Source organism: Motacilla alba, chromosome 10 (assembly GCF_015832195.1).
Source record: "Motacilla alba alba isolate MOTALB_02 chromosome 10, Motacilla_alba_V1.0_pri, whole genome shotgun sequence".
Taxonomy (NCBI): Eukaryota; Metazoa; Chordata; class Aves; order Passeriformes; family Motacillidae; genus Motacilla; species Motacilla alba.
Window position 1 is genome coordinate 17,915,363 of NC_052025.1, and position 13,194 is coordinate 17,928,556.

The 13,194-nt window shown below is 52.4% G+C and overlaps 1 protein-coding gene across 2 annotated transcripts in view; it reads right to left on the bottom strand.

The window, feature by feature from the left end:
- Nucleotides 1–951: 951 nt before the first annotated feature.
- PCSK6 (proprotein convertase subtilisin/kexin type 6) overlaps nt 952–13,194 on the bottom strand; it is a 34,137-nt gene continuing 21,894 nt past the window's right edge. The window contains exons 10-21 of one of the 2 annotated variants that reach the window (XM_038147398.1): nt 12,858–12,961; nt 12,266–12,383; nt 11,248–11,436; nt 10,859–10,995; nt 8,753–8,932; nt 8,063–8,165; nt 7,298–7,494; nt 6,761–6,848; nt 5,557–5,648; nt 4,164–4,293; nt 3,055–3,167; nt 952–2,616 (exon numbers count right to left, since the gene is read on the bottom strand). In XM_038147398.1, coding sequence (XP_038003326.1) covers nt 2,519–2,616; nt 3,055–3,167; nt 4,164–4,293; nt 5,557–5,648; nt 6,761–6,848; nt 7,298–7,494; nt 8,063–8,165; nt 8,753–8,932; nt 10,859–10,995; nt 11,248–11,436; nt 12,266–12,383; nt 12,858–12,961 — 1,549 coding nt within the window. In that variant the 3' untranslated portion in view covers nt 952–2,518. Of the gene's footprint in view, nt 2,617–3,054; nt 3,168–4,163; nt 4,294–5,556; nt 5,649–6,760; nt 6,849–7,297; nt 7,495–8,062; nt 8,166–8,752; nt 8,933–10,858; nt 10,996–11,247; nt 11,437–12,265; nt 12,384–12,857; nt 12,962–13,194 lie in introns of those variants that run through there. The other variant, XM_038147399.1, reaches the window with a different exon arrangement.

The window sequence follows — 13,194 nt, forward strand, 5'->3', positions numbered from 1 at the left end:
TAGCATTTCAGTACATCTAAATATACCAGGGAGCAGTATTTAGAAGCAGGCTGCTGTGAGCCAGAGAACTGGAAGGCTGGCACAGTACTCCTGATCCACAGCTCCTGTTTTCTCACTAACACAGCAGGAGAAATGAAGTTTGTTATTTCCCAACCAAAGGGGCAGAAGCCAGGAGTGTGTCACCCCCGTTCTGACCTCTGGTTTGGCCTGAGACTGAAAGGGAAATCCTGCAGCAAAAGGAATTGCTATATGTGATTAATTCACATTTATCATCTGATGAACGTGAAGACCAACAAAATGCAGGAGCCCAGAGCTGCACATCTGTGAGAAAGCATCTCCCCTTGTGGGAGGGCTCCTTTCTTTTCTTTTTTCACCCACTTAAAAAGCTCAGTTCCAGATATCCAGGCACTACCCTGGGCACTTGGCCCATGGTTGTTGCAAAACCAACACAACAAACAAAGGATTCCACAATTCCCTCCATGCCCAACCACACCAGCAGCTCCTCTCCTTCCCAGACAGCCAACAGGGAACTGTGACCCTGTGCTGGGAACTGCAGTGGGGAACTGGGGGGCTCGGGATGCTCCTTGTATGAGTGGGAAAGGGGAGCAAGCCCTTCTGCCAGCTCATACAGGATCCCCCACACTGGAGAATTCACCCACCCGTGCCCCAGCACAGCCCCAAACCCCAGTAAGATGGCCCTGGGTGCACCAGCCCAGCCTGGAACAGGGCAGCTATTCAGGATTTGAATTTCTTCCGGAGGTTAAGGACCTTTAGAACAACAATAGTGAGGTTTTTGCAGATGCAGCTCATCTGTTCCTGAGCATTTCTCCCACAGGTGCTCTGAGCTGAGCAGCAGCTCCAGCCAGGGGAGCTGCTTTGTCCAGCAAAGTAAGAATGTGCAGTGGCTCCAGTCAGGGCTGCATGGATTTGGAAAAAGCACAGATTCATTTGTCAGGAGAGATCAATAGTTTATTAACTTAAAGATCAGTTCACCAAAGCTCCATCTTTCCTTGGATTTGGTCCAGGCAGGTGAGGGCTGGAGACAGTGTGGCTTTCCCCTCTTCACCTGGCTGAGGTGAGCCCTTGTGGGCAAGCCCAGGCAGGGCAGGTGTCGTTGCAGCCGAAACCAAGCAGGGATTATCCCAGCTCCGTGTGGAACTGGTGACAATTCATACTGGGAATTTCACTGGAGAAAGGTTTAACTCATTAAAACTATTAACAATGAGAATCAGAACATGCAGCGTAGGAAAGAGTGTTTACATATGTCTGGTGCAAAGAGTGGCTTTGCAGGGTCAGAGAGGAGAAAAGGAGAAGGAATAAGACACAAAAAGATACCCCACTCCCATATAAAAAATAGTCCACAGAGAAAAAAAACAAGGATTGTATAAGTTATTTTTTAAAAATCTGTAAAACAACATAGCCAAGGATATTTTAAACACAATTATATAAACACCACATGACTTACTATTAAGAGAGAGCATGAAAAGGTTTGTTTCGGGGAAAGGTTTTGTAGAATTAAGTTTCCTGGCTGGATCCCTGGAATGTCTCATTTGGGAAATAGATGCCCAAGAAGAATCACTGCCATGAACAGGAGGATTTTGTGAGAGAGAGAGAGGGGTGTACCCAGCGAAACAGGAGGAGGTTCGTAACACAAAATGCCAACAAAGATTACTTGGGACAACATCTCGTTTAGAGGAAGGATTTAGCTTGTTCCAGAACTGACTTGATCAGCAATGTCAAGCAGTTCCCGGAGGGAAATACACTTCATGGTAAGGCTGGTCCGTGTGGACAACCCCCCCCAAACCCTACAACTCCTTGTAGGCACACAGGTTTTGCCTGGCTGCAGTTACCTGCAGGGCAAAGCCCTGATGGGCTGACACACCTGCAGAGCCGCGTGGGGCAGCTCTGGCTTTGGTCCTCAAACCTCCAGTTATTGCCACGGCCAGAGGGAAGCGGTGACCGACGGAATCCGAACAGGAGTGCCGGAGTGGGCTGCGGGCCGCGCTCCGGAGCCGCCTGGTTCATCGTTTACCTATGTACAGAGCACGGCGCTGGCAGTGCAGGGTTAGATCAGCTGGCACCCGGCACGAGAGGGTACCAAAAATGAGCCAGAATCGGCTCTTTCCTCGCGGGCGTGTCAAGTCCTGCCTCCCTCGTGGCGAGGGCTCCCGCCGGCCGCTCGGAGCGGGCGGATCAGTAGGATTTCTGCGAAGAACCAAGTGTGTGTACATGGATCATGCATTGGTCCCTGCTCACCAGGAGTGTTTGAGAGTGTTAATATCACCACTTGTCTGCTGCTTCCAGGCCTTGATCACTCAGGGTACGCTCCAATCTCTGCTTAACATATTGCTATAGAAACGCGCCGACAGTGATATTAAAGCTATCAAACTTACGAGCGAATGCTTGACAGCACCATGTAAACTCTCCCAAAGCTGAAAAAATAAACTTTTGTCCTAAACATTTGGCAAAACTGGGCTGGCAGTCAGTGGAAGTCCCGGATGGATGCAGCCGCTGAACTTTACCCGGCCATAAGACACGTCTGACAGCAGAACTGCACAAACAGCTTCTTTTCACAGAGCTTGTTTGATTTCACCATCTCACAGAAAGTCTTGTCAGCTGGGAGGCCGGGGTGAGGAACAAGAGAAAATGAGAGCAGATTAACATTTTAAATAAACAAACATTGCACGTAACAGGCACAGCAACCGTGCCAGTGTTGGGGGAGACAGAATTGAAAAGGAGTAGCTTTTTAAGGGCATCTTTCACATGGTTTTAATGAAGGAATAAAGGAGCTTTGCAGTGAGTGGGAGAATTAGCCCCAAGACTAACTATAACAAAATACAAGCGCTTGGATGTGTTTGAGCAAAAGGCAGATATCCAGAAGCAATGCCAGGTGAGCCACCTGCCCCCCACAGCCGGAACCCAGCCTGTTGCAGCCATGCCCCAACAAGCCCAGGAGCTCCAGCACTTTTAGCTTTAAATGGTGAAGGGAATCCCCCAAACTTCTCATTTTTGCTACGAGGAGAACACTACAGTGCCAGCAGCTCTGCCACTTACCATTGGTACAGGTTTCATTAGTCACACAGGAGCCACCGAGGAGGCTGTAACCTTCCTTACACCTGAGGCAGTTTCCACTGGAGCCCTCACAGGCTGAGCAGTGGTCATCACACCTGGGGACAGAGACCTTGCTGTGGCCTGAGCCAGCACCAACACCCTGGTCAGGCCACCCTGAGTGGGCTGTCAGCCAAAAGACATCTGCTGGAACTATGACAGACAGACCAAACTAGAGGATGTGGAAAATGGCAAATTTTAAGCCTGAAATGTTATTGAAGCCCTGGGTTTGGTGAGGCCAGGTCAATGCCCAGTGACAGCTGGTGACATCCCAAAAGCTCTTGCCTTCTGGGGAGATTCAGTGGGACATGCACCTCACCTCCCAGCTAGAAAAAGAGGAAAGGGAACCTGTGCTGCTCCCATCCATTTACTCAGAGTAAAGAGCTCAGCACTGTGCTTCCTGCCTGGAAGCCACAGGAACTGCTGGTGGAGACTGTGCCTGAAATCTCTGGGAAGGGATGCTGGTCCCTTGTTCCTCCCTGCTGAAGAAACAGTGCAGGTGAGTGAAACCCCAGCAGGCAGGGATGGCGTTGTGTGTTCCCAAGTCAACTTTAATCCTTGCCTTTCATGTTTGCTTTCATGAGGCTGAATCCACTCCCACTCCCCACTTAAAGCGCAGAGATCCGGAGAGAGTGGGAGCAAATTGTTGCCTCCCGGCATCTCCCTGTCTCCCGCACACAGCCCCGTGCCGGGCCAAGGAGTGGGGAGCACTCCTCCAACCTGGCCACGGGGTGAACGGAGCAGGTTTAATTGAAAGCTGGAATATTTATCCAAACATTGCTGTTCCTCCCACACCTCCTCCAAAGAGCTCGGGGCTGAGGCTGAGCCCCTTCCACCGTAGCCCAAAGACACCTTGGCTGGCTCTGGCAGGGGAGCGTGCAGCTCCACTGCTCTGAAATCCACACGGCAGGGGCGTGTGGGGTCCAGCCCCACAGCTGCCCTGGCTCCCTTATCCCTGTTTGAATTTCCATCAAGCTGTGAGCTGTTTCCACATGATCCTATCGTGGCTGGCAGTGCTCCCCATCAGCCCTGGCTTTGCTCTGGTGGTTCTGTACCTCTTGCAGACTTTGTTGGGCAGCCCGTGGCTGTCAGCGGGGTAGAAACCCTCACGGCAGGCGGGGACACAGCGCCAGTGGGATGCAGGGCCCTCAGGGGTGCAGGGGGTGCAGTCCTCCTCGCCTGGCCCTGTGGGGACAGGGAAAAGGGAAAAATGGCACCTGAGTGTCTTTGGAGACAGTGCAAGCGTGGCCACAGCCCCACATGTGATGTGGGCACCAGCTTGGCTTTGTCTTGCTCATGAACGAGATGCTTGTTGTGCCACAGGGTCCCACGCATGTGCTTGGCTCCCACCCCAAAAAACTCAGCTTCCATCCCAAAAAACCTATCCCGGACCCAGTGTCTGTCCCTCTGCAGAGCCAAGAACTGCCTACCAGGGCTTGGTGAGGAAGGGCCCATCAAAATCCCCTCTGGGCCATCAGCTGCCACTCCCAAGCATGCACCGGTTTGGATTTCCCCAGGGTGGAAAAGAAGATGCTGAACTGGGCCAAGGAGGAGCTGGAGGGAGAAAGTGCTCCAGAGAGGAGCTGGGAAATCAGAGGGCTCCACTCTGATGCCTGAGTGTTGTGGCTGGACAGCAAAGCTCAGTGATGGAAGTGGTATCATTAAAGGGCTTCCACGCACCAAGCTTGAGAAATGGTTATGCAGGAAAACGAGGAAAGAAAGGGCTGGAAAAATAATTGTGGTAGAGTACCTTCACACTGACTCGAATAAGAATTAGAAGGGAAATAATTTTCTTCAGGGATTAAGAGCCCATTCCCTTCTAGCCTTGCCAACAAGATCAATAAATATTTTGGATTTAGACTAAGGCAATTGCCCATGTATGATAGAAGAGGTTCATGCCACTGAACATGGATTGTCTAGAGATCATATTATCATCAGATCTATGATGATTTCGAGGGCAGACGCAAACATTAACAATGGAAAATAATTGGACTTGCAGGAAGCAAGAAAGGCAGGATTTAAAGGGAATGCTGAGCAATTTGAGGCAGCTGGGGGAAGCTGGGAGCAGCCAGCCCAGCACCGTGGGGCGGCTGGGATAACATGGGATAACACAGGATAACACACCTCAGCTGCCTGACATTTTTATCCACTGCAAAGCCACCTTCCATCACTCCTAGAGGGTTTTACAGCCTCCCCCGCAACCTTATTAAACTGAAGCACCTGGCTTCGGGGAGAGCAAGAAATAAAAAATGGCTCCAATAAAAATGTAAAAACTCCCCTAAAAACCTTTCCAGCATGAACATATACCTCACGGGACATGCTGGAGACTTGGGACTGCTTTCCCTCAAGCACGCTCCGCCTCGGCTCAGGGTGGGTACAGTGGGGATTGGCATCTGATGCAGAGGGGTTTGGGGTTTTGCACGGGATGCTGCGGGGCCAAGGACATACCTGTGCTGGCGGGGCAGGTCTCGCACCGCCGGGGCTCCCGGCTGAGGTACATGGCAGGCTGGCACTCTGGCACACAGTTCTCCCCTGCCAGGCTGCCGGGAAAGCAGAGAACACTTGCACCCAAAGCTACAGGATATGGGGACTCAACACAGCCCACTCCCATCTCCTCATCCCCCCGTGTCCTCCGGCATCCTCTGCCTGCAGCGCAGGAGGTGCTGGAAAGCCAGCCAGCATTTTAGGAGAAATTAAAATCCTGCCTGGACCAAAGGGACAGCTGCCGGTTCCTTAATTAAGTATCCAGGAGGAAATAAAATTATTTTTTTCCCATGGGCAGCCAGCCAGGCTCTCCTGAAGACCTTTTGCACCAGTGAGGCTCCCCGGAATAAAAGGAAATTGGTTCAGCGCCGTGGCTGGGCCGGTGCTGCTTCGCCGTGGCAGGGATGATTTGAGGCCCCGGCTTAAAAGGATATTGGACAATAAAAAACAAGCACCGTGTGGGTTATGTCTGACAAGTGCCTCCACTTGTGCTTTTCTGAGGGAGTAGATAATCTTTTGGCAGGGGGAATTTCTTTGTCTGTGTGAGCCCCATTGCTACACCGTGGCTCTGGCTCATTTACAGTGCCTGAACACTGCAGACTGCTATGGGATTGTACTTCCATGAGCAATTGGGGATGGAAAACAGCTTCTCCCTTGTGCTGACACTGGGCTCTGTGTGCCACAAATGCCATGGGGCCAGCAGCAGTGGCACCCAGTGGCCCTCACAGGGTCAGGGCTGCCCTGCCTGCCCCTGCAGTGCTGGAAAATCACTGTCCTGTACTAGCCACACTCAACAGGTACATCAAATAAAATTTTCAGCATGGATGAGTGTGAGGGAAGGGTTTCTGCATTTGCAGGGAGCATTCTCAGCCTGCCTGAAGCAGCTCAGGCTGGTACCAGCTCTACACAGCACTTACCCACCACCCTGGAAAGAGCTGGGGAAAATGAAAATTAAATTTAAATCATGGTTTTCAGCTAAGAAAGAGACGCTAATCACTACCTTTAAATTCCCAGACCTCCAGCACACTGCATCACAGCTGCAGCACCATGGAAGCAGGATCTCTGGTCTTGAACTTAATTCACTCTCTAATTTCCCATCGGTTTTCCCAAATTTAAACCACAGGTATGAGTGCTGCAGGTATGAACTCCTCCCGTGCTGGTGTTTTACCTGAATCCCTCTTTGCATGCAGTACATTTGTCTGCTTCGCCGACACATTTTTTACAGCTTTGATGACATTTCAGACAGCGTTTCTGACCTTTCAAAAAACAAAGCAAAGCAGGGAGAATAAAATCCGGACGGTGATTTGCAAGCAGCAGTCGGAGCTGCAAAGCCCCACTGCACCCAAGCAGCAGCTCCCCAGGGTGGAAAGGCACATCCCTCCCCAGCAGATCTGCTATTGCATCACCTGCTATTGCAGGTGACCTTATCTGTCACTGCTTGCTAAAAAGAAATATGCTTTGCAAGCAGCCAGGATCATTAATTACAGTCTTCTAATTAAGAGCTTTGAGTTGAGCACCTCTGCTTTGCACCACCCTCTGAACACCCAGAGGTTTCCCTCCTCCCTTCACTGTGCAAAGTGTGTCAAGAGGGAAATTCAAAGCCAATACTCAAGAATCAGGGTGTGTTCTCCACCCAGAGCACTTAAAATAGAAGCAACCCCTGCACACCCTCATGCTGCAGCTTGCAAGTGATAAACATCCTTACGTTCCTCGGCGTAGAAGCCAGGAGGACAGAGCACCACACAGGTGCCCATCTCGGGGTGGTGGTAGAGGTTCCTCTTGCAGGCCGTGCACTGGCTGGGTCCCCTCCCGACGCAGCGCTCGCAGCCCTTGTGGCACCGCCGGCACCTCCGGGCGCCGTTGTCACCAAAAAACCCAGCGGGGCATGAGCTCACGCACATCCTGGGGAGGGAACCGGTGGCACTGAGCTTTGGTGCCAGCACCGATCACCTCCTGCCTCAGGCACCCGCCCCTGTCCCCTTGCCTGCAGTGTTTGGGGTGTCCCCCAGCCTTGGCAGCAACTGGAGCTCATTTACTTCATATTCTTGTGGTTTACAGTGTCTTGGAATCACAGCTCTAATACGGAGATGGGAATCTCTTGTCCCAGCTGTAGGCTAAGTTTCACTGTGCCTTCCCAAGAGACTGAGGAGTGGGAGCCCGAGTTCCTGAAGTGATTTGGCAGCTCAGCTGGCTGTCTCTTGGGTGTGGGCGACCTCAGATGGTGAAGCCAAAGCTTCTTCCCCGACATGATTATGTGGTGAAGAGCCTCCAGGACTCTCCAGCTCCATGTCCTGTACCCCACTGTACCCTAATTCAGGTCAGGGATCCTCACACCTCCTCCTCCACCTATTTAATTTCTCATACACTTCTTTCTCTGCACAAACATCTGTCACCCACACTAAGCTGTGAGACCTGAGGAAGGTGCTGCTGTCACCTGGGGACCCCAAGGGGACACCCCACCACCACTCACCTGCCAGTTTTCACGCTGCCCAGGCTGTAGTGGATGCAGTTCAAGCACTGGTCGGCGTTGGGGCCGTCACAGCCCTGGTCACCACACTCAGGGTGGCATGGACCTGAGGAGCAGGAGACCAGCTCAGTGTGGGAGAAGCTGAGCACCCTCCAGACACCACTGCCAGGATGCCCTGAGCACACCCTCCCTGGACCAATGGACACGTGGACCTGTCCCCCATCTTATTCTATATCCTATATCTATTATATTTTAAATGTTATCCTATCTATCCTATGGAGCTGCATGGCTTTGGGTGCTTATTTTTCCTGCAGCTCATCCTTGCCAGCATGAATTACACTCAGCCATGCTCTGGCTGAACACTGGTGCAGGAGCAGTTTTGAAAGAGGGACCTGCTCCCTCAGGGAGCAGCAGAGACACCCGCCCCTGCCTGTGCTGGAGGAGGGAAGGTGGGCAGAGGAGCTTTTTTTACCCCTCAGACAGCTGCACCACCAATTTGTGGCTGGGACGGGGCATTTTCCTACCTTCTAATTTCACCATCCTGCTGCCCCGTGCTGGCCACAGGCCCTGCTCCTCCCAGCCCGCCTCAGCCCCAGGCAGGATCAGGCCTCGTGGCTCCCCCTGTTTTTATCAGGGTTTTCATTTTCCTGGGCACCCTGGGGGGAACAACGTGGCAGCTCAGGCAGCGCTTACCTGCGTACTCCTCCTCCTCCTCTGCCACCTCCACCTGGCTCTGCAGGAAGGCGGCTCTTGACGGCTCCATCTCCGACGCTGGCACTTCCAGTGACCTGCCCCGGGACTGGGGCCCACTCAGGGCAGTGTAGGGATGCTCGCCTGTCCCGTAGAAGATGAGGCTCCACTCCTTCAGCTTCCCTGTGGGGCAGACACGACATCACCCATCCTGCTCCCTGTCTCCCCCATCTCGGGGGACCCGGTTTTGGGGGAAGCAGGAGGAGGATGGACCGGACCATCAGGGTGTCAATGCTGCCCCAGCAATGCAGAAGCAAACAGTGAATACCCAGAAATGTTCATGAGCCCCTGAGCTTCCAGCCCACACAAATGCAGCTGTTTAAGCCACTTACAAGGGATTTTTAATTCCATAACTCATCTGAGGAACTGCAGCATCACCACAGTCTGAGTCCAGCACTGGAGAGAACCAGTAATTTTAAAAGCTCCACAATAGAGGATTATTTCTGTCTGACAAAAGCCACCCAGCGCACACTGGATTATTTCTTGCTGCTGTTGCTCCAGCCCTCTCTTTCTCTGACACAACTGAAGTCTGAGCTTGGCATCCCCCAGAACACTGTAGTGCACCTGGCGAGACCCCCCCAAGGCCTTACACCCACACCAAGACCCTCCACAAGCCACATGGCTTTGGAGAGAGAGTCCAAAAATGCTGCTGCTTCTTTCCAACACTGTTTTTCTTCCAATTCCCCATCAATGCGAGTCACTTCATGCCTGCAGTGTGCTCGGCTTTAACTCCTAATCCCTGTGTTACCAGGAAGGGCTTAAAATTTGCAATACCCAAATCCCTTGGCTCTCCCAAAGGCATGAGAGGACACACCTGCTGCACTGAGCAGTGCTGGTGTGGAGCCTGTGAAGGGCCAAGCTCCGGCAGCATCAGCTGGGGAAGTGCCTTTGCCAAAAGAATTGAGTTTGCTTTAAATCTAAAATATCCTGCGTGAGGAAAGCCCAGGCTGCACAGGGCTGATGTGGGGGTGGAGCACTACCAGCGACATGACACTCATAGTATTTAATTTATATTAAATTAACCAATTTAGTGGTATTAAATTAACATTTAATACTCATTTCTGCTATGAGCTGGGAGCATCTTTCCTCTTTTTCCTCTTGCTATGCCCTCTCTGCTTCAAACCCAGTGCAGACTTTTCGAGGGGATGACTTAATGCACTCATTTTCATTTTGTTTTGCCAAACCCTGATGCCCGTGAGGGGCTCAGAAACACCAGCCACAAACTGTAAATACCAGGGCAGAAGCAGCTCTGTGGGCGCTTTGCTGCTGCTCTCCGAGTTCAAAAGATCTGGGGTGAAGGCAGCAAACAGAAACACTTTCTGTGCAGTGCACCCCCACGTGCACCTCTCGCCAGAAAGTAGCGTGGGAGAAATTTTTAATATACTTCTGGCTTCCTATCAATGATTGTGTGGATTTAACACCCCCACAACACACGCCAGCCCCAGGCAGGATGCTTCACGTCCCGCTGCCCCCAGCCAGCGAGGCGGGGCCGGATCCTGCCCACACGGCTCCTGTGCTGGGAAGGGGTCAGGGAGCAGGCGGCCAAGCTGGGGAGGGGACACTGCAGGGTTGGGCACATGGAGGGGGCCAGGCTGAGCCCAGCCACCCCCCACCAGCATGGTGGCAGTCCAGGGAGGATGTCCATCCGTCTGCAGCCCAAGGGGCATGGTCCCCTTGCGCCGTTGCACAACCAACCCACAGATGTCCCAGCAGCGAAGCAGATGTCCCAGCAGCGAAGCAAAACAAACAAACAACAATTACAGCTCTTGGGTTTCCTCGTTTTGACTCATTACAGTTTAATTTTGGAAACCTGGCTCTCAAGTGCAGCCAGTTTACTGCTACTGCTGCTGCAAGAAAACCAGCTTCCAGCTCAGCCAGACCGGCAGCCTCCTGTGTTCAGAGCTAACATTTCATTCCCAATTTTGAAAATCTGGGCAATACTGTTTTGCTGGAGACCATAAAACTCACAGCAAAATTTACAGCCAGGCGAAGCAGCCTAGAAAGGGATTTGGGAGCGGGAGGGCCTGGTGGGCACTGGGGGATCCTTACCTTGCACGGCGGGGTTGCGCACTTGGGATGGCGTGTCGTGGATCTCCAGGGTCCACTCCCCCGCTGCCCGCTCCCCCCAGCAGTGGACGGTCATGAACTCCCAGCCCTTGAAGCCTTCATTGGAGTGGTCAAACACCCTGCAACGATAATGCCACGCACCAAGAAACATGACTTTGAATGTCGTATTTCATCAGAAAAGATAAATTAGTTGAAATCCTAAATTGAGGATATTAGGTATCCCCGCATGCACAGCCTTGCACAAAGCTCCCCTGCAGCTGAAACCTGCTCATGCTTCCCACCTTCCCCCCAAAACCCAAGAAAACGTACAGCAACCCCCTGCAGGAGGATGCTGCCCAGCCCAGACCTGCCCTGGCTCTGGCCACTCTCACCTCCTGGCGAGGAGCTGTGACCGTGTCCCCGCTGGGGAGATGAGGCTGATCTGGAGGTCCCCCCGGCGCGGGTGGGCGATGCTGAGCCGCACCACGACGTGCTCCAGGTACAGCACGTGCTGGTCCCGCTGCTCGGCGCAGGCGCTGCTCAGGGTGCTGGCCCGCAGCACGTGGTCAGCTCGGATGTACCTGCCAGGGACAGAGCACGGCGTCAGGACAGGGACAGAGTGCCCCTGGCTCCCAGGCACGGATGCCCTGATAGATTAGACCCTGGTCTCCTGCTGCTTCTCAGTAAAAAATATCTTATCTGCCACTGCAGTTCCCAGTGTCCTAGCAGGGGAATTTGCTGAATTGCTGGATGGTAACCAGATGAGTTTGAAGTGCTGCGAAGATCTATGCCTTATGGGCTGCAAGGGCGCTGCTTTATTATAATTACGAGTGCAGCACTCCTCTTTGGGCTGTAATTAGTGTCTGTATCAGATAAATAGCTTCATGAACACACTTGGCTCTGCACTCATTCCTCTTTTGCATATGCAAGTCTCTAAAAGACTGTTCTGATGAACAACTCTCTTGCTCTACAGCCAGGCATTGGTAAATGGAGGAGCGTCCACTTGGTCACATCCCTGATCCCACTCTTCACCGAGGAGGGACTGACCTACCAAGGATGAGATGTGAACCTGAGCTGGAATGAACCTGAAGCCAAATTCAAAGAGAACCAAGACACTGGAAATTTGGTAATCTTTGCAACAAAATCACCAGTTTTTGGTATCTTCCATCAAGACAAAGTGTTCGGTGTAAGGGCGGAGAGACTAACACATCACTGCTCACACAGGACCCACCCAGCAGGCAAGGTGGGTTTGGTCTCTGTCAGCCCTCAAAAATTCCCTGCTGATCACTCATCTGGGAAGCGAAATCTTGCAAAAGGGAAAAAAAAATCACTCACTGTCAAAGCTGGCCCTGGAGAACCCTAATGGGACCTGCACTTCACCAAGCCATGCACAGACCCCACAACACTCACTTGGGCACCCTGTCCAGGCTTCCCACGCAGACGTGCTGGGGAGGAACCATCCTCCACTTCTTGGCTTCCACCACAATAGCGTCAGCATCCACCAGCCCAAAGCCATATAGATGGCTAACTGGAAAGAGAGAAGACTCAGAAACTCTCAGTCTTCCCAGCAGGGATCGATCAGGAGCTCCTCCTCAGTGCTTGGTGGAGCTTCCTCCAACCATCAGGGAAGGTGTGGAGTTGACCCCGTTGGGGTATGAGGTGTTTCAGCACATGGAGCTCATCATCCTGGCCAAGTAACACCCCAAATCCACACTGGCACCATGGAAGACCCATTGCTGGGAGCAGCCCAAGGAAAGTAGCAAGAAATTCTGTAGCTCAAGAGAGTCTCCACCAAACAAGTTTTCCAAATCTCCACCAAGCAAGAGTTCCAAGCATCTCAACCCATGAATTACTGCCCTCTCCTCCCTCCACTTAACAGCCTGAAGTTAGGAATGAACCTGATAGTGGCCACCCACAGTGAATTGTCCATAAGTGAAGCTCAGGAGACCTTTATTTTCCCTTGGCTGGCTGTTCTTGCCCTGCCATCCCCACAGCCTCTCACCTTTATGCCCCGCTCCGTTGGTTTTCCAGTCGGGTGCTCGGAGGTGCCCCGGCCGCGAAGTTTTGACCAGCAGATGCTGGACATCCCTCCAGGTGAGCAGGGGGCTGCAATGACACACAGTTCATGGGGTGGCTCTGCTGTTTCCAGTCCTCCCAGCAGCAGCAGGTACCCAATGAGTTATAAAAAAAAGCAAAAACCACACCAGCCACACCTCTTTCCTGCTTGGAAAAAAAGCAAGAATTGATGATTTAAATGCTGACACCCTGCCACCATTTGAGGTGCCCAAGCAGAGTGGTGTGCCCCAGGAAGGGATGCCACATGCCCATGGGAATTGCAG